This window comes from Chrysochloris asiatica, unplaced genomic scaffold (assembly GCF_000296735.1).
Source record: "Chrysochloris asiatica unplaced genomic scaffold, ChrAsi1.0 scaffold00127, whole genome shotgun sequence".
Lineage (NCBI taxonomy): Eukaryota > Metazoa > Chordata > Mammalia > Afrosoricida > Chrysochloridae > Chrysochloris > Chrysochloris asiatica.
In genome coordinates, this window is record NW_006408645.1 from 4,265,161 (window position 1) to 4,290,547 (window position 25,387).

At 37.6% G+C, this 25,387-nt stretch overlaps 1 protein-coding gene across 1 annotated transcript in view; it reads right to left on the reverse strand.

Annotated features, from left to right (window-relative positions):
• Positions 1-25,387, reverse strand: part of GOLGA4 (golgin A4) — a 166,209-nt gene that overhangs the window by 102,012 nt on the left and 38,810 nt on the right. The window contains exons 2-3 of the mRNA XM_006869159.1: positions 24,374-24,463; positions 3,497-3,562 (exon numbers count right to left, since the gene is read on the reverse strand). Coding sequence (XP_006869221.1) covers positions 3,497-3,562; positions 24,374-24,463 — 156 coding nt within the window. The remainder of the gene's footprint in view (positions 1-3,496; positions 3,563-24,373; positions 24,464-25,387) is intronic.

Genomic DNA, 25,387 nt, shown 5'->3' on the forward strand with positions numbered 1-25,387 from the left:
CACCTCAGACACTGCTTTATCACCTCAGACACTGCTTATCACCTCAGACACTGCTTATCACCTCAGACACTGCTTTATCACCTCAGACACTGCTTTATCACCTCAGACACTGCTTTATCACCTCAGACACTGCTTTATGAGGTTGACTCTTGGTTGTCTTTTAGAGTTATCTGAGAAATTTTACTCATCAATTAATCTATTTATTTGCTTTAAACTGAAATTTTTCTTTCTTTTTGAAAAAGGTCAAAAGAATTTCATGTTAGTGCCACTCTCCAAATAACTTTTTAAAACAAGGATAAATTCTCTGTTAGTAAAACACTCTGTAATTAAGCAAACTTTAAAAAAAATCCAGGTTCTTTCTTCCTTGCAGATTATGTAACCACGTGTTTTGCAAAACAGTTCCCTCCACAGTCTTTTACAACTATAAAGTCAGAGTGCATTAAAAAAATACTTTCACTTAAATGGACTGCTGTCCATTTTTAAAATGAGTTCTAGACATGAACAGACATACGCACACCTATGCCTATGTTCTTTGCAGGTTCATTCAAAAAAAAAAAAAAAGGAAATAACCCAAGTGACCATAAGTGGATGAATGGGTAAGCAAAATGTGGTACGTATACACAATGCATGTACTCAACCATCAAGAACAGTGAAGATACATGAAACATATTATGACATGGATGGACCATAATGCTCAGTGAAATAAATCAAGCACATAAGGACAAATATTATATAATCTGATCCCTCTTTTATAAGAAGACAAAAATAGACACATAGAAAAAGACCAGTGATCACTGGTGGTTGCTAGAAGGAAGAGGGAGGAGAGAGAAAGTATGCTCTAGCTCATAGATGCTTGTTATTTTATGTGATGACAAAAGCAGCACAGAATGTGGGTGTAGTGAGCACAGCATGGCCAAAGTAAATGAAGGCACTGAGCAGCATTCACAAGGAATGGATGCCTGCACCAAATAATCAAAGCTATGAAAGAAGGCAACAACCGAAAAAGAAGTCTAGGATTACAAATGAATGGGTATATATGTATACAGGTAAGCAGAGGTATATACATATGTGAGAATGGGCAGATTCAGAAGAGACTGTGGCACAAGGAATATCACTACAGATGTTAGATTGCTCTTGGCGGAGAGCAGGGAATAAAGAAAGATCTACTTGTGTTTTATTGACTATGCAAAGGTATCCAAATGTGTAGCTCAGAATAATGGAAAAAATACAAAGATTGGAAATTCCAGAGCACCTATGTTTGGTCACAAAGAACATGTACAGAAACCTAGAGGCCATCGTTTCAATAGAGGGAGTTGCTGCGTGGTTTAAAAATCAGGAGAGGTGTGTGGCAGGGGTTGCCTCCTTTCACCACACTCATTCGATATGCATACTGAGCAAATAATCCAAGAAGCCTGAAGAACAATGCATCAGGATTGGCGAAAGACTCATTTGCAACCTGCAATAGGTAGACAACATAACCCTGATTGCTGACAGCAAAGAAGACAGCACTGATGAAAATTAAAAACTACAGCCTTCAGTCTGGATTATACCTCCAACATACAGAAAAGAAAAAATCCTCACAACTGGGCAAATAAGCAACATCATGATAAACAGATAAAATACTGCTGTTGTCAAGGAATTCATTTTACTTGGCTCCACAATCAACAAACATGGAAGCATCAGTCAAAAAATCAAACAACAGATTGCATTGGGTAAATCTGCTCCAAATGACATCTTTAAAATGTCCAAAAGGAGAGATGTCACCCTGAATACTAAAGTGTATCTCACCCAAGCCTTGGCATTTTCAATCACCTCATATGCATGCCAAAACTGGACAATGAATAAGGAAGAGCAGAGAAAATTTAATATATTGGAAATATAGTGTTAGAAAAGAATATCGGCTATGTCACAGACAGTCAAAAGCACAAACAAATCTATCTTGGAAGAAGTACAGCCAAGAATACTCCTTAGTAAAAAGGATGGCAAGACTTTGCCTCATATGTTTTGGACATGTTATCAGTCTTTGGGAACGAACAGCATGCTTGGTAAAGTATAAGATCATCGCAAAAGAGGAAGACCCTCAATGAGATGGGCTGACACAGAGGCTGCAACAGCGGACGTAAATAAAACAATGATTGCAAAGCTAGCTAGGACTGGGCAGTGTTTCTTTCTGTTTACGTGGGGTTGCTATGACTTGGAACTGACTCAACATACGTATGCTACACACAAATGTATGGATGGGCACATATATTCATTGAAGACATAACTACAGATAGTCAGTCCTCTGATATATCCAAGCACCTTCCAAGATCTGTTTTCAAATTTTAAATCTTAGGATCATATAGTCTCAGGAGACAACTTAGTCAACTGACATCACAGGGCTCACAAAGTTCATGTTCTGCATCCTAGTGAAGTAGTAAGTATCATCTGGAGTCCTAAAAACCTATGAATGGCCATCTAAGATATAACTATTGATGTCATCTCATCAAAAGCAAAAGAGCAAGAAGATAACCAAAATCTCATCGAAGAAACCAGTCTACAAGGCTGACAGCCTACACGAGCCATAACTCCACTACCGTAAAACAGTAAGAACTAGGTGATGTCTGGCCACCACCAATGATCGATCAGATTGGGAGCACAATAGACAACCCTGGTTCAAATGGAAGATAAATGCAGAACAAGACTCCATAGCTAAAAAAAAATGCCAGACTACCTAGACCACTTGAGACCAGAGGACTCCCTGAAATTAATCAACTGGAGATACCACTTAAAACCTGAACCAAAACTATCCCTGAGATCACCTTTTAGCAGAAAAGCAGAGTGGCACACAAAATACTAGTGTGGAGCTGTAGGGCAAAGACTGGACTGCTAAACGCAAGATCGGCTGTTCAAACCAACCAGCCACTCCTTGGAAACCATACACAGGGTTGCTAAAAGTTGGAACTAATTGGTCGGCACTTACCAATCACCGTCACCACTAGATTCATGTTCTAAGCGAAAAAAAATCTGTATGAGCCCAAAAAGTCAACGTTTAATCAAAAGCAAAGATGAGAAAAGAGGAAATTACAATACTAAAGACAGAACAACCAGAACACAAGTAAAAAGAATGTTGACACAAAATAAAAAATGTAACTATTGTCACTGATCTATTTGTTTGGAAATTTTCAAATGGGAATCTATCTTGCTTTGTAAACTTTCACCAAAATCATGAAAGTATTATTATTTTTTTTTTTTAAAGTTATCATATAATCTTACATGACTGGGGTGTGTGTGTAAATATATATATATATATATGAATCATTACTAGTTTTAAATTTCCCCAAGAAACAATTAATAGACCTATATTTATCATACATATTGCATATACATTAAATCAAATATATTAAATCAAATAGTTGGATGTCATTATTTCAATGTAAAGTCAATTATTAATAATTAACACAGATTGACCAATGTTGTGAAATGACTTGCTATTTTTTAAATAACATTAACAGACCTGAGGAGTAGCTGGTTCACTTCCATTAATACTGTCGAGAGATCTCACGGCATGGATAGATGAATTCTAAGAACAGGAAAGAGACATTGAAAAGAAACATAGAACCAACATTTTTAAACTTTGTTAATAACAGAGGCAAAGTACCAAAACCTATTTGATATATTTGTCTATTAAAATTAGTAATTGTTCATTTATAAGAATGGTTTCATGCAAGGCAAAACTAGTATGGTAGTAGTTTAGAAAATTCATTGTGCTATTATATATAGAGAGAGATATATCTAAAAAAAGCAAAGATTAGTATGTAGCAAGATTTATTTCAGGCTAATCACATACCTTTCCCCATTATAATGTCTTTAGTTATTTTCCCCATGATAAAAGTACAATCAGAGATTCAATTAGTAAACTCTTTCGAACACAGAACTGTGCAAAAAACAACAGCAACACCAATCGTGCCCTATAATAATACTCAAAGGTATTCAGGGCTAAGCTCTGAGACGTATGTCAGTAACACGAAATTTAAATGTCTTAATCATTTGAAGCCCGAAATCTAAATGAAACTGTTATAAAATTAAAATGAAATTTTAATTAAAAATATCCTCTTCCCAATGTGTATGACTTTTGTTCTGTTTTGTTGGTATGACAATTGCTCCAACCTAGCAACATTCTATTGATGACAATATACTGCCGTAGGTGCCATGGTAATAGGTAAGATTCTTTTGGGATTCAAAATTCTATAATGAATTCATAATAAACAAAATACCTAAAATAAGTTAGAAGTACAAAAGTAATTTTCAAGTTTTAAATAAGAACATTCCACTAGTCACTGTGTTTCTGTATCTTGGTAGTTAAAATAGGAGTGATGCATTTCCCCCTACCTCTACAACTGACCAAAGAACAGATATCTTAGCTATTTTTAAAATAAAGTGGAGAAGGTATTCAACTTTTTAAATTTTTTTAAAAAACTACAATTGGGTTTTGATACTAAGAAATTACTGATTTTCAGGTGTGATAAAAGTACTATAGATAAATATTTTTTGTCTTTATCCTTTAGGGATATACACAAAAGTAGATGGTCCAAGAAGTAGGATGAGTGTGTTCATGGATAAAACAAGATTGGTCATGAGTTATTGATAGTTGACACTGTGTAATAGTTATTTGGGTTAGGGAACTCTTTACACAACTATTACTACTATTTCTACTTTTGCAATATGTTTTCTATTTCCCTAGCTAAAAAAATTAAATATGCTTTTTCCCACTAAAATAAATAAATAAACAGTTCTCATATTTTTTAAAATCCAAGACATTCTTTAAAGTTACATAGAAGGCAGACTGGGGATTAAATTTTAACTTCCTGTTCCCTGTGACATTCTAAATAATTAGAAATTGTATAAATGGTATGCATCTGGGTAACAATTAATGCTTTCCAGCCCTAAAAATACACTACACTACCAAATAAAAAATAGATACTTTATACAGATCAACAAGTCTCTTGGCCAGTAAAAAGTAACCAGCAGTTAAATTTTCAAGAAGGGAAATGAAAGCGCTCCATATTATATTTATTTATTTTAAGATTAAGGGGAAGGGTGGCAAGAGAGTCCATACTCTGTTTTAAGTAAAATGATTTGACACATGACAGTGGTCCATAAAAAAAACAAAAAAAAGTAACAGTACAACGGTTTGAAATACGTTTAAATATGCTATATCAAACATAGCATGTTAAAAAATTTTCCCTCCCCATATATGTATTTCAATGTATGTATTATTGCATAGGGCTAAATAAATGCAGCTATCAGCAAACAACTGAAAAATCAATATTGGAAAAATTAGAGATTCTGTATCTGGAATGTTACCTTTTTTCCTGGCAAATTTGCACACCTTTTAACGTTCAAATGCCACTTCATTCGTGAAGCTTCACATGGTTTGCCTGAAGGATAGACATACTCCCGTACTCTGTATTTTCTTCTAGGAAGTCTGAATTCCTTAATACTTTATACTAGGATGTTTATCTCCATACTATATTATAAACGTTTAGAGCGCAAGAACTCTGCATTTTCACCTTGGTCTCCAAGACCTAACCTTTCTCCTAACTGGTAGTTATTGTTGTAAAGTGCTGAAGAGTCAGTTCTGACCCATAGCGACCCTGTATAGGGTTTCCGAGGAGTGGCTGGTGAGCTTGAACCACCAACCTTTCAGTTCAAATTGACCTTGCAGTCCAGCACACTAACCTTCGCTGCTAAGTGCTGTCAAGTTGTTTCCAACCCATGGTAACCCTGTAACAGCATTTCCGAGGAGCAGCTGGTGAGTTTGAACCACCAACCTTGCCATTCAAAGCAACTGTGCATTCCAGAACATTAACCCACAGCACTAGGGACTCGATAAACGTTTGTTAAATCCTTAAGCTGTCACTTCCTTCAGTAAAGAAGACCTTAAGGTATTCTTTCAGAAAGAAGCCTAAGAAACTATCTCAACACTGTTCAAAACACAACTTGTTGTTGTTAAGTGCTATAGACTCAGTTCCAGTTCATAATGACCCTATATAGGTTTTCCAAGGAGTAGCTGGTAGGTTTGAATCACCGACCTTGCAGTTAACAGTCCAGTGCTTACGCTGTACTACCATACCAGGACTCCTCAAGACTTAAACTCCATTGTTGCTGTTAAGTGCCACTGAGTCAGTTCTGACTCACTGAGACCCCATATAGGGTTTCCAAGAGCAGCGGATGGGTTTGAACTCGTGACCTTGTGGTTCACGGACCAGTGCTGATACACAGTACTACACCAGGCATCCACAGTCACCTGTATTTTCTCTTACAGGCAACAGTTAGTTCACAGGAAAAACCTTGTAAAGTACATTTAACTTAAAATTACATACAAGTTTCCTGCCGAATATGTCTTCGGTTACATTTATCCAGTATTTCCACAGTCATTTAACGACTGCTGAGCACTACAGACAAAGAAATTCTCAGGTTGTGGGGTAAAGGGATGCATTTAAAAAAAAAAAAAAAAAACTGAATTAAGGGAAAACATTCAGCCATTGGTAAACTCATAATAAACTTACATACTCCCCATGTTTTCATTTTGGTATAGGTATTGCCTGGTGTGGTGCTGTTGGATAAGCACTGGATCACAAGGTCAGTTTGAACTGCAAAGTTGGTGGTACAAACCTATCGGCAACTCCTTGGAAACCCTATATAGAGTTTCTATGTGTCACTTAACAATAACAACATAAGTAATGCTATGGTTTCCCTTTATTCCCTAAACAGAAATAAATTTTTATCTGAACAAAATTTAGTTAAAATTAGAAGATAGGCTAAATAGAGTACTTTTAAATAGTTCTAAAGCCTCCACTTTTATAATCATTTTTTGACAATACAAGTTACTTTTGTACTTTGAAAGGGCTTAAGAAGAGCTCTTTTAAAAAACAAAAAGGTCTTTTCCTACCATATAGAGTTTGTCAGTGGTTGTTATGTGCCATAGTCAGTTTTGACTCACAGCCACCCTGTGTAGTTTCCAAGGCTGTAAACCTTAATGGGAGTAGAAAGCCTCATCTTTCTCCTCAGAGCAGCTGGTAAACTCAAACTGCTGACCTGCTTGTAATCATTATGCTACCAGGGCTCCTCACCACATAAAAAGCAATGTCATTCTATGCTTTTAAAGTAAGCTGGTAAACTTTACTAACTGAAACTCCTGACTTCCTCCCAAGCTAGTTTTGAAAACACTGAGGAGTTACTTGTAGCCAGAGGCAGAGAGGTCACTTTACCTAAAATCCAAGCGTAAGACTTCACTAGAAATCTGACTCTACTCTGCACACTTTCTTTTCTAAAACCAACCTTAGAATACAATTGTGGACCAATACTTGCCATACGCATACATACCAAGTTGTATTGTTACATGAATTAAGGAAAAAAAAGTTCTAATTTCAGCATCTAGGAAGTTACATCAAATCTCATTTGAAAAAAAAACACCTCAGCCTCAGTTCAGTGTTCACTGGAACACCAAAAGCTGTCTTTGTTGGACAGTCAGATATCTCTAAATTGTGCTTAATTAAGATCTTGCCAGATACTTAAAAAAAAAAAATCATCTTCCAAAGGTGAAATGATATAAAACAAGATTTAAATTTTTTAAATTTAGTATTCTTCCAAAAGATGCAATTATTTGTTACAGTAGAATCCACCTACCTATTAAAAATGTTCAAGTATGCAGTTACATAACAATGCATTTCCACCTTAATGTTAGTTAAACCTCAAAACATTGTAGGCCTCCCACTAGTAGCCAAACAGATATGCCTGTAAATACATGCCTTTTTAAATTAATGAGCAAAACATTCACTTGTAATGAAACCATACAAGTTTAGACAAGTGAAGATAGTCATTGCTACATTAAGGAAAACTGTTGAAGTTTTTGCTGTTAAAAAAAACTACCAGGAAGCACACCAGCCATCAGAATGCAGGGAGTTACTCTCTGAAGTTTTAGTGTAGGGTTAGCAAAAGAGGCATTGGATAGGGTTTAAGAGATTGTAAATGGCAAGCAACACGAACTTTGTTTCTAGTATTACCAAAATTGCTTCCCCACAAAGGGAATGCAGAAAGCGGTGGAAGGACTCACCACACTGTCACTCTGTGTTTTAAGCTGCTTGGAGGAATCCAAAGCAAAGATAGTATACTCAGAGAGAAAAGCAGGTTCTGCTATCATCCCGGCTAGTAGCTGTCTCATTCAGTGTAATAAGCAGGGGTATAAAAATAAAACAAATCGTAAAACACAAATCACAACGACATGTTGCAAAGGGTTCGCACCAATCAGCATGCACAACACCATCTAATAACCTCGTGGGCATATACTATCATCAACACTGCCCACCCATAAATATAAAATAATAAGCTGGTGGTAAAGGTCAGAAATTAAGATGAGTTGGGTCAGCTGAGGAACTCAGAGCCGAATTTACGAATACCTTACTTACTGACATACAAAAGATATACACAGTATGCGCCACAGCACAATCTTTCTGGCAATTTGGTATAAGAATCCACACCCCCGAAAAAAAGAACATTATGGTAAAGAGCACAAAGCCTTAGTATACCATTCATAAATATTAAGCCATTCATATTTATATATTCAAAAAGATAGCAACAAGATTTACAATGAAACAAAAAAACAGAAAACTTTAAATAATCATTAGTTATACATATATTCAGGGACACAGTGGCTCTGTAGGCTAAGCCACTCCATGGGAGACAGGGCTTTCTGCTGATTAAATGGCGCACTAACAACAACAACAGCAATATATACATGCATTTATACACATACATTAATTATGTACAAAAGAAAATTCTACATCTGAACTTTACAAATTCTACAATACTAGTCCTTCCAGTTTTTATTTCCTTCAGTACTTCAATTTTCGTTCAGAAACTACATAGTATATACCAACACACTAATAATTCTGAATTACATTAATACAAAATTATAATTAAAAAGGGATTTTTAATGGTTATGGTTATATAACTCCACATGTGATAAAATTACATAGAGCTGCACACACACAGAGAAACATATACACACACATGATGAATGCAAGCAAACTGATGAAATCTGCATAAACTATGAATGTAAGTATTTACAAGTATCAATTTCCTCCTTTTAATGAGTACTAGTTTTTCAGGAGTCCTGGTGTGGTGTATGTAGTAGGATAAACACTGGACTATTGATCACAAGGTCGTCAGTTCAAACCCACCATCAGTCACTCCTCGGAAACTCTACACAGGGTAAGCTATGAGTCAAAACTGACACCACACTTAACGCAACAACAAAGTTGTGTAAGATATCACCATTTGGAGGAAACTAGTTGAAGGTACAGGGGATTCCTTATATATATATTTTTTCTGTTTTATCTTCAGTGAATCTGTAATTATTTCAAAATAAAGCCATTAGAAAGGCATCTGGTCCAAATCTAAAGTAGAATTTAATCTACTACTTCTGTCTGATCTCCTAGGGAAGCTATCAGTTGCACTGGTTTGAAGTTTTGTGTCTGAACATTCATGAAGATTCCCTGAAATTCCTGTAAGATTGAACACTAAAGGCTTTCAAGCTATCCAATGTCTCTTACACACTTGTTAAGTGATGTTGATTTGGTTCAGACTCATAGTGACCCAGTATAGAGTTTCCAAGGCTGTAAATCTTTGCAGGAGCACAAAACCTCATCTTTGTTCCTCAAAGCAGCTGGTGGGCTCAAACGGCCAATGCTGTGGTTTGCAGTCAAGTACTTATCCTACAGAGCAACTGTGCTCCCTCTTACATACATACACATTTATATGTATGTCTATTATCTTTCTCTGTATCTGTATCTATCTTTTTTTCGTTTTGTCTTTATCTTTGTTTCTATATTTTTAGTAACATCACTCAGTACTCTTCAAATTCCCTAATTTTTTGCTAGAGTTGGGAACACTCTGAGTTTTATTGTGATTTCCATTTTTATTTCAACTTTTTCCGTTTCTGGAGTTTCCAACTACTTATTTATCATAGCTACCTATTCTAGCTTTGTTTTTTGACCTGTTTTATATTTTTTCTTTTGTTTTCACAATTTTTTGTTCTTAAATAAATAAAATCTTCATTTGTCTTAGTGAAGATAGTTGTTCAAAAATCGTTTGCAGACTGCTCTGTTGTTTTAGTTTCATCTAGAGGTGAATTTATATCCCAATTCCTGATTTTACTGACTGCCTTCACAACATTTGTTTTCAAAATTTCATTTACATATTCTTTTAGAAAAAGGTATAATCTTCTCCTTCTGTCATCAACCCTGCTTATCCAGCCAATCTGATTCCCTGGGACCCAGGTTGGATTTCCTGTCTGAAGGCAATACAAAGTTATCATAAACCCAGTAACTATGCTAATGTGAAGCCTAATTCAGTTTTTGGTCATGAGACCTCCCTAGGGACAGCACTTTCCCCTAATGGGTCCACAGAGAATTCTAGGCAACAGGTGTGTTGTTGTTGTTAAGTGCCATCAAGTTGGTTCCGACTCACAGCGACCCTGTATAGGGTTTCCGGGTAGCAGCTGGTGGCAAATTGTTTATCTCAACATCCTTTCACCAGTGGAAAGGGTACTACCTCAGACCCTGGGTTGTACAGTAAATCTGACTTTAGCAACACAGAATCCTTACAGTCCTTCTAAGTCAGAGTTCAAAGAGAAAATTAAGTACTAATGCCTGCCTTACAAGTATCTCTTGTATGCAAGTGACTACTACCAGCTGTTCCGCAGGAGAAAATGAGGCTTTCTGCTCCCATAAAGATTTACAGCCTCGGAAACCCTGTGCAGGGTCGCTATGAGTCGGGACCGATGCCACAGCACGTAACAACAGCTATATCTCCTATGCATCTAAAATGGTAGTAGTTTACGATCATCCTTGTGAGAATTGAGAAAATAGTTTCTCAAACCATTTTCAAAAATAGGGCTTAGTTTTCTCATGGAGCTCTAGCTAAAAAAGGCTACAGGTATACATTCACCCACAGAGAAGGGAGTTAGCCTTTGTCCCAACACAAAACCTACAAAACCAGGACTTCAGTCCCTCTCAGCCCAAGGAAATAAGTAGCTTGTTTGTCGGCCCAAAAAGATCACTTTTAGTTCGTTTTTTAAGTTTGATCAACTACTTCTGTTTTTAAAACAGAAAAGATACATCAAAGGTAAACTCATAGCATGATTTGCTTATCCGCAGGAAAAAACACTTCCTTGAAATTTCTTGGAAAACTTTACATTACTTGTTTTCAGTGAATTTCATTTTCTTTCAACTCTTGGGAGACAAAAATTTTTCATCTAAGTAATATATGGGGAAAGGGCCCTAAAACATTTAATAACTTAGACCAAGAGTGTCAAGTACCTCTGAAGACAGACAGTCCTGATTCTACCTTCTCAGACACTGTTCATTTGTTTAGTGGTAAAACTATTTTGGGTGAATTAAGCTCATTTTCATTCTTTTTGTAACATTGTCTACCTGGAAAAGTACCTGTGAGTACTTTTCCAGGTAGACAATGCTTAAAAATAACAATAAATCTGCAAAACATCTCATAACATGGATGAACCTGGAAATACTGTGCTGAGTGAAATTAATCCATCACAAATGGCAAACAATGTATGAGATCACTATTGTAAAAAGTCAAGAAAAGGTCTTCACACTAATAGAAACAGTCCTTGACTGGTTATCAGGGGTGGGAGGGAAGGGGATGTATTTCACTGGCTAAAGGATAGACCAGCATTAACTCGGAGGAAGGGGAAGGCAATAAATACACATTAAGAGGGAGGGTGGCAAAAAATAATGGAGGCAGGGGAAGACATGAGGAGGAGTGTACAGGTTAAAGGCAACAGAGACAACTACTATTATATAAACAGTCCTGCAATTAATAGTGATCGACAGGATAGACACTCAGGCAGAACAAGTGGGAGTATACCCACAAATATATACAGGTTTGACACAAGATGTCTGTACATGGGTATCTACATTTTCAGCAAATATATCCATGAATGTGATAGAACATACAAGGCACAAGGTCACAAAAACTTCTTATCCATTACCAAACATCTTGAGGGTACAAGTTGTTGGGTCTAGGGGTTCAGGACTAGAGTCTCAGGGTCAACTGGCATGACAGTCCAAAAGACAGTGTTGTACATCTTTCTTTGCTGAGTAGCAACTGGAAGCTTAAAAGCTATTGGTCTCTTCCTACGCAGAGGAAAGAAGAGAGGTGAAAATTGAAGGTACTTGGAAAGAATTAGCCCAATGTCCAAATGGAAGACATGAACAACCTTAAGACCAAGAGAACTACATGGTGCCCAGCTACTAATACCTACATCTCTAAAACAGATATTAGAAAAGTCCTGGATTGGATAGAAGAAAATATGGAGCCAAAATCAAAATTGTGGAGAAGACCAGGATACTGGTCAGATAGAGACTGGCTATGGCCCATGGTCACCCTTTTCAGGTCTGGAACTAAACTCCCCCCAGTGTCTCAATTTTCAGCTAAGTGATAGGTGTATAGGGGGAAACACACACACACATCATAGAATGTTCAACCATTCAAGATGTAAAGGGGAGCTTTAATCAAGGAAAAGTTTGGAAGGGTTAGGGAAGAGGAGGAATGGAAACAAGAAATTCAAAAAGGAGGTTGTTGTTATGTGCTGTGAAGTCGGTTCCGACTCATAGCGACCCTGTGCAGGGTTTCCGAGGCTGTAAATCTTTACGGGAGCAGAAAGCCTCATCTTTCTCCCGCGGAACAGCTGATAGTTTGGAACCGCTGACTTTGCGGCTCACAGCCCGATCTGTAACCACTACGCTACCAGAGCTCCAAAAAGAAAGTAGGAAATGTGATATTATATCAAAGGGAGTGTAATCATTGAGATAAAACAAAGCAAATTATCTGTGGAATATAAAACTGAAGGTCTGCTCTATAATCCTTCACTCGATTCACAATAAAAAGTTACAATGAAAAAAAAAAAAGACAAACACAGACAAAGTCTGAACGCAGATTTCTAGCCTCCTAAAATGTGAAAAAATAAGTTTATTAAAGAGAAAAAAAAAAGTGTCTGTGATAATATATCCTTCAGAAGACACAAGAATAAAATTGCCTACCTTGGCAACATACAAGAAAACAGATGAAGAACCAGACTGTGGGTAAATAATTTTTATCAAATTCACAAGACCATGACTTAAAGCTCTACATTGTCTATCTGAATATTTTCACTACATACAAAGTCTTTAAATTAAAAAGATAACAAGAATGACAAGGGGTCTCACACACCCCAACCCTTAAACACCAATGAAAAGACCAAGGATATATCAAGATGGAAATAAGTATATAGCCAACTAAGAAAAACCTGGATGAAGGTGAAATATAAATTCAGAGAATTTCTGCTAAATCCAGGGCACTTACACCTAAAATTAAATTGTCATCATAGATCAAAAACCCAAAAAGTGGAACCAGAAGTTGATTCTTCAAAAATATCAACAAAACTGATTAAACTTTAGCTAGATTAACCATGAAGAGATAATTATTATTTACTAAAAAATGATTAAAGAGAGGGGCTTACTATCAGTCTTATAAAAATTAAAAGTACTATAAGGCAATATTATGAACAATTGTATGTCATCAAATTAGAAAACTTCCATGATACAATCAAATTCCCAGAAAGACACAAACTACTAAAACTGACTCAAGGAAAAGCTAAATAAACCTATAAAATTATATGAACAAACAACAGAAATCTCAAAAAACAGAGCAGAGAAATTCATCAAAGAGATCCTAGGACTAATGCTCTTTACAATATAGAGAGACAATGGAATTCCTCAGTTTTCCAAGATCATATCTCAAAGGAATTCACACTGGTTTGCTCCTTCTCTGCTCCCAGCACAGTCTGTCAATAGACAATACAACAAGGAAATACTCCAAAGTGAAGAATGATCTAAATCTTAAGCTTAAAAAAAAAAGCTCATAGTATCTGAAGCAAAATGAAGGGGGAAAAAAATTAATGTTAACCTAAACATACTCTGATGAATTTTTTTGTTTAATTTTGAGAATAAATAATAAGTTTTATAAACATCCTAGGATAAAAACACAGTTCTTATAAATGCAGAAAGAGAAGTGTAACATAAAAAGGCAAGCAAATCAGATTAAGTTCAGATCTCTCAACAGAAACTATGCAGGCAAGAAGGCAATGGGGAGACACATATAATACCCTGAAAGAAAAAAACCTGCCAACCAAGAATCCTCTACCCAGCAAAGCTGTTAATCAAATACAATGGTGTAATCAAAACATTCCAGGATAAACAGAAGTTAAGGGATCTTGCCAAAGCCAATCCTGCAGTGAAAAGCATCCTAAAGGAAGTTCCGTGGACTGAAAACCAACAAGAACAGACAACAACCAGAGATTCACATACATGGCAGAATCAGCCTAAACTCAATCAACAAATAGAAGAGTCAAGAACAGAGTAATAGTGCTGTGAGCTAAGCCCTACAACATTCAATACACTCCTGTGAACTGGCCAGCAGTGTGGGACCTTTGGGTCCAGAGTCAGTGACATAGCCACAGAGGACTAGCTTGGAGAGTGAAGCCTCCAGATGATAAGAACAGCTAGAGTGACAGAAGATACATCTTCACAGAAAGAACATCAGGAAAAACCCAAAACAAAAATGTCAGCATGACTGGCAATTACAAGAATAAGCATGCTGTTTGCCAGGAAGCCATCAAAGCAAGTAATCAAGTTCCTTCAGGACAAACTCCCCTCTAAGACTGAAACTCAAAGGGAACACACAAACAGGCATGTAAGCTTGGTGGCAACCACATTGGTCTATTGGTGAGTAGAAGAGGGGGAAAGGCAGCAATGAAGAAATGAGCTGTGTTCAACCACAGTCCATTGACTCCCACTGACCTGGAGATGAGAGAGAGAAGAGGAAGGGCTAGTTGGTCCAAAGTGTGGTGAGACCTGGGTACACTTGAGCCCATGGACAAGGACATAGCCACAGAGGGCTAGAGCTGAGAATGAAGCATCCAGCTGATATGAAGTGAGGGGAGATGCACAAGAATGCCCAAGCTTGCAGATAGTACCCATTTGACCTAGCCTCTATGGCTTGATAATCAGAACTCAACTAGAGGAAGGTTACTAAAAAAAAAAAACAAAAAAACTTTATTTTTGATAAAGGAAACAAGGATAAATTGCTTCAATTTGATGAACCTGACCTATACTCATGGAAGTAGTAACTCTACCAACAGAGAGGGAAAGAGTCTTCCTTCACATCAAGTATCAATGCTATCCTCTCTGAACATAGAGTAGATAGGGATGGGCAACTTAGACATTGGCTACCTAAAACAAGGGGACAATAAAGGCACGAAGTGACTGGCTTACAAGGTTTCAAGAGGGAGTTTAGTCTAAGAGTATGGGGGAAAAGAAAGAGTCCCCACTGAATAGCTGTCACATTGTCTTGATTGTTGTTGTTGTTGTTATGTGCCATGGAGTCGGTTCCGACTCATAGCGACCCTACACAGGGTTTCTGAGGCTGTAAATCTTTACAGGAGCAGACCGCCTCATCTTTCTCCCACGGAACCACTGGTAGTTTCAAACTGTTGACCTTGCGGCTCGCAGCCCGATTCGTAACCACTACGCTACCAGAGCTCCTTATGCTGTCTTGATAGGTCTGGTGAAAAGAGATGGGGATAAGATTCGTATGACTCAATAGTGAATAACTGTTAACATGACTAAATGCGATGGTCACAATTGTAAAGGTAGAAGTTTTGTAACAAAAACAGGGGAGGAATTAATCTTACAGTCCAGCAACAGAGGACCCTAGGACCATCAAGGGAGAAGAGCACAAGCAGAATGTGGAACCTTATCCAGAGAAGCAGCGATGCCAGAGACCGAGGCAGAGATGGGGTTATGGAGCGAGGGAATGGCTGAGGACTCTAGATTCATGGGAAAAGAGGGACTAAGAGCTGGTGGCCAGGAGGCAGACTTGCAGGATGTGCCCTTTGGAGGTGTAAAAAAAAAGAGCTAAAGTGACTAGAGAAACATACTGTTAACTGATGGTACAAGGAAGGGATTATAATCATTGTAATGAAACAAGGTGTATGATTTGTTGAACGTAAAACTGATGATCTGCCTTGTAAACTTTCACTCAATCCACAATAAAAACTAAAAAAAAAAAAAAAAAGGCAATTACAGGTATAGCTTTTTAACTTCATTACAGAAACCGTATCTCTTCCCTTACCTATGAACAATCATCTTACCATCACTCTCTGCCCAACTTGTTAAGTGCCTTGAGTTGGTTCCAACTCATATCAACCCTATAGAGTTTACAAAGCTTGAAATCTTTGCAAGAACAGAATGCCTCATCTTTCTCCAGCAGAGCAGCTGGTGGGCTCAAACTGTTGACATTGTGGTTCACAGTCCAATATTCAGCCTATGGAGTCACTGCACAACTACCTAAACTTTAAAAGATCTATGTGCTAAATCAGAGCTCTGATAACGTAGTTGTTACAAATCGGGCTGCTAAACTCTAGATCAGCAGTTCGAAACTTCCTCTTGAAACCTTGTAAGCCAGTCACTTTGTGCCTTTATTGTCACCTTGTTTTAGGTAGCCAATGTCTTAAGTTCAGCAGGAGAAAAGATGAGGCTTTCTATTCCCATAAAGATTTACATCCTCGGAAACCCTATGCAGGGTCGCTGTAGAGTCAGAACGGACTCCATGGCACACCATCACCACCACACACTGAACAGACTCCTTGGGAGCACACAGTTAAGTGCTCAACTATAAGCTAAAAGGTTGACTGTTGGAACCCAACTAGAGGTGCCTTGGCAGACAGATTACCAGACCTGTTTTAACAATCCTATAGAACAGTTCTATTCTGCACACATGTGGTCATCAAGACTAGAAATTGACTTAACGACAACTGAAAACAATATACACTAAACTGATACTACAGTAAAGAGTCCAACTAAGCTATTTCTAGAATTATTATGCAATTATTTTCCCTCCAGTGTAGTCATAATATATTCAAATTACCATAATCTAAATAACAAACTCTGTTAAATATTTGAGATAATAATGTATTCTATTTTCAAAGAGTCTCAATAAGAGTTCATTAAAATACAGTTTGAATCACTGAGGCTGTACAGTCAAGACAGCTAAAATATTTAAGACAATTCAGCACACCAAGCAAGATGTACAATATTCACTAGATGAGAGTGAGAAAACGGATGTTGTAAATATTAACAGTAATGGGTTCCAAAAAATCACACACCCCTTTTAACTATGCACCTTTGCACTCTTCTCCCACACTGCCTTGGATATACCTTGGATAAATCAAGTGCCTTTCTTTGACCAACAAAATATGAGAAAAAGTGAAATAAACGTGTTTACTCAAGGGGTATTGTTCTTTTGCAATGCTGCTGCCACCATTTAAAAACAAAATCTTGATTATACTTCTAGAGAGGCTATATGAAGAAGAATCAAGGCACCCCAGCCACCAGGCGCTGCCTTACACACGCGAGTCAGGACATTCAGGAGCCCAGATGCTTGCAGGAGCATGAGTGAGTCACAGAGTCATAAGAAAAAATAACTCATTATAGTTTAAAGCCATTAAGTTTGGGGGTTTGTTGCCTAGCAAAAGATAACTGAATCAGAGCAGTGGTGTTTGCTTGATTAATGCTTCACTGCTATCTTAGACAAACATCGTATGGCACAAAATGAAAAATACAGCCCCTGCCTCTTTTGACAACAGCCCTTAAGCGGCCTCAAGAGACAGCATAGCCTAAGAGACAAGCAATTACTGATGAGTTGAATGACCCTGCTCAAACCGTATCACTCTGAGTTCTTAAAATACAGTTGACTAGATGTTTACCATGTCACCTTCATCTATTTAACATTCCAAAGCTCAAAAAAGAACGACACCAACATTGTTAATTTGGTTTATAAGAAAAAAAAATGTTTTTTTAACGCAGAAATCATGCTTTCTAATAGCAATACAAAATGGTACAGCCACTATAAAAAAAAAAGTTTGTCAGTTCCTTAAGTTAAAACAGAACAACAACAACAAAAAAAAGTGAAAGCAGAATGACCATTCAGTCCAGCAATCCCAACCCTAGGTATATATACACCCAAGAAATTTTCAAGCGATTTCTTTAACAGATACTGTACACTAATGTTCACAGTAAACAAAGGAAGAAACAACCCAAGTACACAACAAAAGATGAATGGATAAGTAAAATGCAGTACATAATAATTATCAATTTATATGGGGCTTCATAAATTAGTACTCCTAACAGCAACCCTATGAAAAGTGGATATTCATGTCATTCACAATTTCTAAAGATGAGGAAATTGAGGCGCTTAGAAGCCAAATATGGTGCAAACGTCACACAGTAGATGTTAAATGGAATGAAGTGTATCACTCCAAAATATGTGCTGCAAATTCTAATCTCAAGATGCCTGTGGTTATAATCCGTTTGGGAATGGGTTATGTTAATGAGGCAGGATTAGTATAGGGTATATCTTGAGCCTATCTCTTCTGAGATATAAGAGCAATTACACAAGCAAGTTATGAGGCCAAGATGGGAGAAGAGAGATGCCAAGCCACATGAAGATCCCCCAGGAGCAAAGGTTCAATGAAATACTGGCCTTCTTCCAGAAAAAGACATAAGAGACCTTCCTATAGAGCCAGCACCCTGATTTTGAACTTCTAACCTCTTAAACTATGAGAGAATAAAAGTCCACCTGTTAATGCTATCGAGTTCTGGTGTGGCGCTGTGAGTTAATGTGCTTGACTGTAAAGATGGTTTGAACTGCAAGGTTGGCAGTTCAAGCTCACCAGCCACACCTCAGAAACCCCATACAGGGTTGCTATGGGTCAGAACTGACTTGATGGCACTTAACAATGCACTTGTGTTGTTTCTGTGATAGCAGCACTAGTACCAGGTGATAAAGACAGTAGGTAAGAGACAGAACCCTGCAGTCCTTCTATTCCAGGCAGTCTCTCTGCATTTGGAAATGCAAACTGGCATAAGGCATCCACAAAAAAGAAAAGAATCCATTCATTAACTGAAATTGACTATTTCTAGAATTTATTTGCTATCAAAAGAAAAGCACTGATTATTAAAAAATTAATTAATTTTAAGAATTTTAAAGCAATACTAAAATTTTCAACAGTTGAGTTTCTAGAGTAAAAAATGGCCATACCCACTCTGGCCCCTAATCTGTGAGAAAGTGGCTCAGGAGGAGAGCAAACTAGAGAGCAGAGACGGACGATAGGCGAGGAAATCATTCCTTCTTTTCCAGTTCAGCAAGCAGAGAAGAGAGAGAGACACAACATCCCTAGTATCCTGATCATGGTCCGCTTACTTCCCTCCCTTCATGCAGGAGCCTCAGCAGAGAAAAAGTGTAGTGGCCTTTCCCCTCTCCCACAGTTACTCCTAAAACAAAGACTATGTGAACACTTACATGTTCAAAGACTCACTCTAGGAGGTGCACATGCTGCATTAATGGTAACTTCCACAATAACCCTACAAGGAAGGCATCCTCATTTCCATTTTACAAGCCTGAAGTTTAAATGTTACGTTTCAAAGACCTTTCAACCAGTAAGTGGCAAAGGCAGGATGTCAATCCAGGCGGATCCAGATGATTCCAAATACCATCCTTTTCTCACTAATCAATAACAGGTCTTAAACAGATTTTCACTTCCTTAAAAAATCATTATGTTTCAGCTATTACAAGGAATAAAGGACAAGATATAATATTCAGGATGAACCTTGGAACATTGTGCTACAGGAAAGCAACCAGACACAAAATGTCACATATGGTATAATTCTATTAACATAAAACACTGGAACAGATAAATCCACAGAAGCAGAAAGCAAGACAGTGATTGCCAGGGAGGCAGTAAAGAACGGGGAATGACTCTAAACAGGTACAGGATTTCCTTCTGAGCTGACAAAAATATTTTGGAGTTAGATGGAAGTGAAGACCGCACAGGACTATGGAAGTACTAAGTGCCAATGAATTGGACACTTCCAAATGGTTTATGTGATATGAATTTAACTTCAAAAAAAATTAATACCTACAATAAGGCAAGAGGATACAACAGTTTCCTTTGTCCTAGTTAGTACCGCACATGATTTTGTACTCCATCTTCCTTTGAAACAGCTCTATGGAGGCCAAAACGTTTTACCTCAAGTAATAGCAGGTAAAGGAGACAGTCAGATCATGCCTAGGACCACCAAAGAGAATGCTACAGTCAACTGGACCAATCTGCCATCTGTGAAGAATTAGAGTGCCAGTCCCAAGGCACTCATAGAATCACTGCCTGTCCCCATGTTGTTGTTGTCAAGTGCCATCGAGTCGATTTCCAACCCATAGCGACCCTGTATAGGGTTTCCAAGGAGTAGCTGGTGAGCTTGAACTGCCAACCTTGCAGCCTGTCCCCATAGGGTCAGTGAAAATCATGTCAAGGGTCATATAGATGATTATATATATGTTGTTGTTAAGTGCCATGGAGTCGGTTCCGACTCATAGCGACCCTGTACAGGGTTTCCAAGGCTGTATATCTTTATGGGAGCAGAACGCCTCATCTTTCTCCTGCAGAACAGCTGGTAGTTTCGAACTGCTGACCTTGCGGTTCACAGCCCGACTTGTAACCACTACGCTACCAGAGCTCTTTATATATACACATCAGCCTGAAGCACTGCAACTGAAGATTCAGCTTTCCATATAATATTTATTTAGCTTTCCATATAACATTTACCAATACAGAAAAGTAAACATACCAGAAATATTTTCAGCAACACTTAAAAGACGCAAAACCTTTAATCAACCAAAAATTTAACTTAATGAAACTCTTCTACATCCAAACTAACAAGACATTAACGAAGAAAAACAAGGTAAGAAGATCTGTTCTATTGAAAGCAAATTTTAGTATGTTGTTGTTAAATGCTGTCGAGTCGGTTCCAACTCATAGCAACCAAAATGGACATCAGAAGAGACTCTGAAACTTGCTCTTCAGTGCAGAGATGCCAAAGCAAATGGAAGAAATGAGGAGGCAGAAGAGCTGACTATAAAAGCTTCAAAGGTTAGCTTAAGAAGGCAAAGTCAAATATTACAATGAAATATGCAAAGACCTGGAGTTAGAAAACCAAAAGGGAAGAACATGCTCAGAATTTCTTAAGCTGAAGGAAGCGAAGAAAAAATTTGAACCTTGACTTGCAATACTGAAGGATTCTACTGGCAAATTACTGAACGATGCAGAAAGCATCAAAAGATGATGGAAGGAATTTGAGTCATTGTATCAAAAAGAAATCGTCGATGTTCAACCATTTTAAGAGGTAGCATATGATCAAGAGCCAATGATACTGAAGGAAGAAATCCAAAGTGCACTGAAGGCATTGGCAAAGAACAAGTTACCGAGAATACAAATTGAAATCTTTCAACAAATTGGTGCAGCACTGGAGGCACTCACTTATCTATGCCAAGATTTTGGAAGACAACTACCTGGCCAATTGAGTGGAAGAGACCCATATTTGTGTACATTCCAAAGAGTGGTGACCCAATGGAATGTGGAAATCATCAGACAATAAATATCATAAGCAAGTAAAATTCTGCTAAAGACAATACAAAAACAGCTGCAACTATACATTGACAAAGGAAGAAATTCAAGAAGTTCAACACAGATTCAGAAGAGGATGTGGAATGAGGGATATCATTGCTGATGTCAGATGGATCTTGACTGAAAGCAGAGAATACCAGAAAGATGTTTACCTATGCTTTATTGACTAACCAAAGGCTTTCAATTCTGTTCATCATGACAAACTATGGACAACATTGTGAAGAATGAATATTCTGGAACATTTAATTGTGCTCATGAGGAACCTGTACATAGACCAAGAGGGAGTTTTCAAACAGAACAAGGAAACACCGAATGGTTTAAAACTAGGAAAGATGTGCAGCAGGGTTGTATTTTCTCACCATAGTTAATTCAATCTGTATGCTGAACAAATAATTAGAGAAGCCGGATTATATAAAGAAAAATACGGCATCAGGATTGGAGGAAGACTCATTAACAACCTGCGATATGCAGATGATACAACCTTGCTTGCTGAAACTTGAGGACTTAAAATATTTATTGATGAATATCAAACATCACAGCCTTCAGTATGGGTTGTATGCACTTCAACGTAAAGAAAACAAAAATCCTCACCACTGGACAAGTAAATAACATCCATATAAATGGAAAAAAAATTGATGCTGTCAAAGACTTCATTTTGCCCAAATCAACCATCAACACTCAAGGAAGCAGCAATCAAGAAATCAAAAAACGTGTTGTATTAGGTAAATCTGCTGCACAAGACCTCTTTAAAGTGTTCAACAGCAAAGATGTCAGTTTGAGGACTAAAGGTGTGCCTGACCCAAGCCATGGTATTTTCAGTAGCCTCATATGCAAGTGAAAGTTGGACAGTGAATAAGGAAGACTGTAGAAGAACTGATGCATTTGAGTTATGGTGTTGGAGGGGAGTATTGAAAGTACTATAGACTGCCAAAAGAACGAATAGATATGTATTGGAAGAAGCACAGCCAAAGTGATCCTTGGTAACCAGGATGCTCAGACTTCATCTCTCATATTTTGAACAGACTGTCAGGAGGGACCAGTCCCTGGAGAAGGATATCATGTTTGGCAAAACAGAGGGTCAGAGTGAAAGAGGAAGACCCCCAACAAGATGCATTGGCACAGTGGTAGCAAAAATGGGCTGAAAAATAGACATAGCAACGATTGTGAGGTTGGTGCGGGACCAGGCATTGTTTTGTTCTGTTGTGCATAGGGTCAGTATGAAGTCAGTCCTGACTCGATGGCACCTTATAACAACAACATAAGGTTTCCAAGAAGAGGATGATGAGTCTGAACAGATGAACTTGAGGTTCAAATGACCTTGTAGTCTAGTGCTTATCCTACAGTGCCACATCAAGGATTCCAATTTTTAATATACAATTATATTAAGACAGTGTAGTATTAAATCAAAGATAAAGCAAACAAAGGTACAAAACAACAGAGTGCCCTGAAATATTCCCTTAAATATCAACATTTAATTTCTGAGAAGGTAGTACAGGAGACCAGTGTGGAGAGGATGGGACAATTGTATAGACCATGTTGTTGTTGCTGTTAAGTACCATGGAGTCGGTTCCAACTCATAGTGACCTGGTATAGGGTTTGCAAGAAGCTGCTCGTGGATTTGAACTGCTGATCCTCTGGTTAGCAGTCCAGTGCTTATCCTCCAGTGCCACACCAGCACTCCAGGCTAAAGGATAGACACATACTAACAAGGATGACAGGACAGGCAATATACAACAAGAGGGGAGTTGGCAGAGGAATGATGAAGGTAGTGGGAGACACTGGGAGGAATGCAAGAGTTACAGTGAATAGAGGTAAGCACTGTTAACTGATGGTACATGAAGGAGACTGAAATCATTGTAATGAAACAAAGTACATGAGTTATGAACTAGAAGACTGATGATCTGCTCTGTAAACAAACCTTCACTCAACTGACAATAAAGTTTTAAAAAATAAACAACAGCTTCACATTTTGATAATTTTGTTTAATACGGGTTTCTATGATTTCATAGCAAAAAAGACACAAAGAAACACAAACACATTTGTACCAAAGACATGTATAAGAATGTTCATAATAGCAAAATTAGCAATATCTAGGAAGCAACCCAAATGTGTAACTATAATGTTTAGATTTAGAGAGCATACTTAAGTGGTAAAATTATAAAAAAAAAGAAAAAAGGAAAAAAGCCAATACTACAAAGAATGGTGATAATCTTTTTTTGAGGGAAGGGAGAGAGCATTAAAATATTCGTGATGTTCTTTTTCTTGAGGTCATTTGCTGATTTGTACATTTATGCTTTACCCTACTTTCCCATGTTTATGTTATACTTCACAGATGGGGGAAATTTTCTAATTCACCAATTTCTAATCTCAGCTATGGTGCCAGTGTCAGCTGCTAGTTGCACAGTATTAGTAAAATTACTTGTCAGTTTCCAGTCACTAACTTGAAAAGGCAGGGTTTTTTTCCTATATTGTGCTATATTGAACACACAAATTAAATGATATCAAATTATTCTGAAAACTTAAAATATTAAATGCCAAGTATCTCTAATTAAGGTTCTAAAAACACGCATAAATACACACACACACTTTATAGAAGTATAGCTACTATTTGAAATAACTACTATGTTATTAATAAAAATACTAAGAATTAAATAATTGACCTGAAAAATAAATTATATTTTATTATCAACAATAGTATTACATTTTAGATTAATAAGTTTTCTGTGAGGTATTAGAAAATTTCAAACTTACCTCTCTATTGGGTGTACCTTCATCAAGTTGCTCGGTAAATGAAGATGTCCTGCTTCTGCTTCTTGTTGGTGTTGAAGAATTGGAGGATGCCTACATTAAAAAAATCATTGTACAGATCAGAAAGGCTACATTAACTGTACAAGGTACTGCACTATGCACTGGGTCGTCGTTCTTTCAGTCCATGCCCAAAGAAGCCCATGAAAGAAAGGCAAAGAGCTAACATATGAGAAGCAAAATGAATACCATATCATCAACTAGAAGACCCAGGCTATCTACTGGATACTCAACCTGACTCTGCCACCAACTAAAACCACAGTCTTAGCTAAAGTTAGCTTTTTTAGGGCTATGTGTTCTCAAAAGATGATAAAATTATGGGAAACTGGACACTTAGTGAGGAATATATGGAATCTCTTTGAATTATCTTTATAATTGCTCTGTAAATCAAAATGACTCCGAAATTAAAAGCTTACAAGGAGGCTTCAAAAAGTTTATGGAAAAATTCCATTGTTTTCACATGGATTGGCAACCACGCACGTCACTCATATGGGGAAATGACCAAAGAACACCAATGAAGTAGCCAGCTAACCCCTATATCGTCCAGCAGACTACTGTGAACCCGGGCGGAGACCTGGTCGGCCAGCAGCGAGGCAGGTCCTGGGGACTCATGGGCTCAGAGTCAAGGACACAACCACAGAGGACTAGAGTAGTGAGCGAAGCATCCAGCTAATAAGAAGAGGGCAGATAGACGCAAGAACACCCACACCTGCAGATGATACCCACTTGACCTGGCTTCAATAACTGGATGAACAAAACTCAACACCAAGAAGAAAGAAGAGGAAAAAGGCATCATCTGATACAATTTGACAAACCTGACCTACACCCATAAATGCAGTAGCACAAAAGAGGAAACAAATCCCTGCTGCAAGAATTATTCCCACCCCCTCCACACAAAGAATGGACAGAGATGGGCAACTTGGACATTGGTTACCTAAAATGGGGGGAGGGATTCAAAGG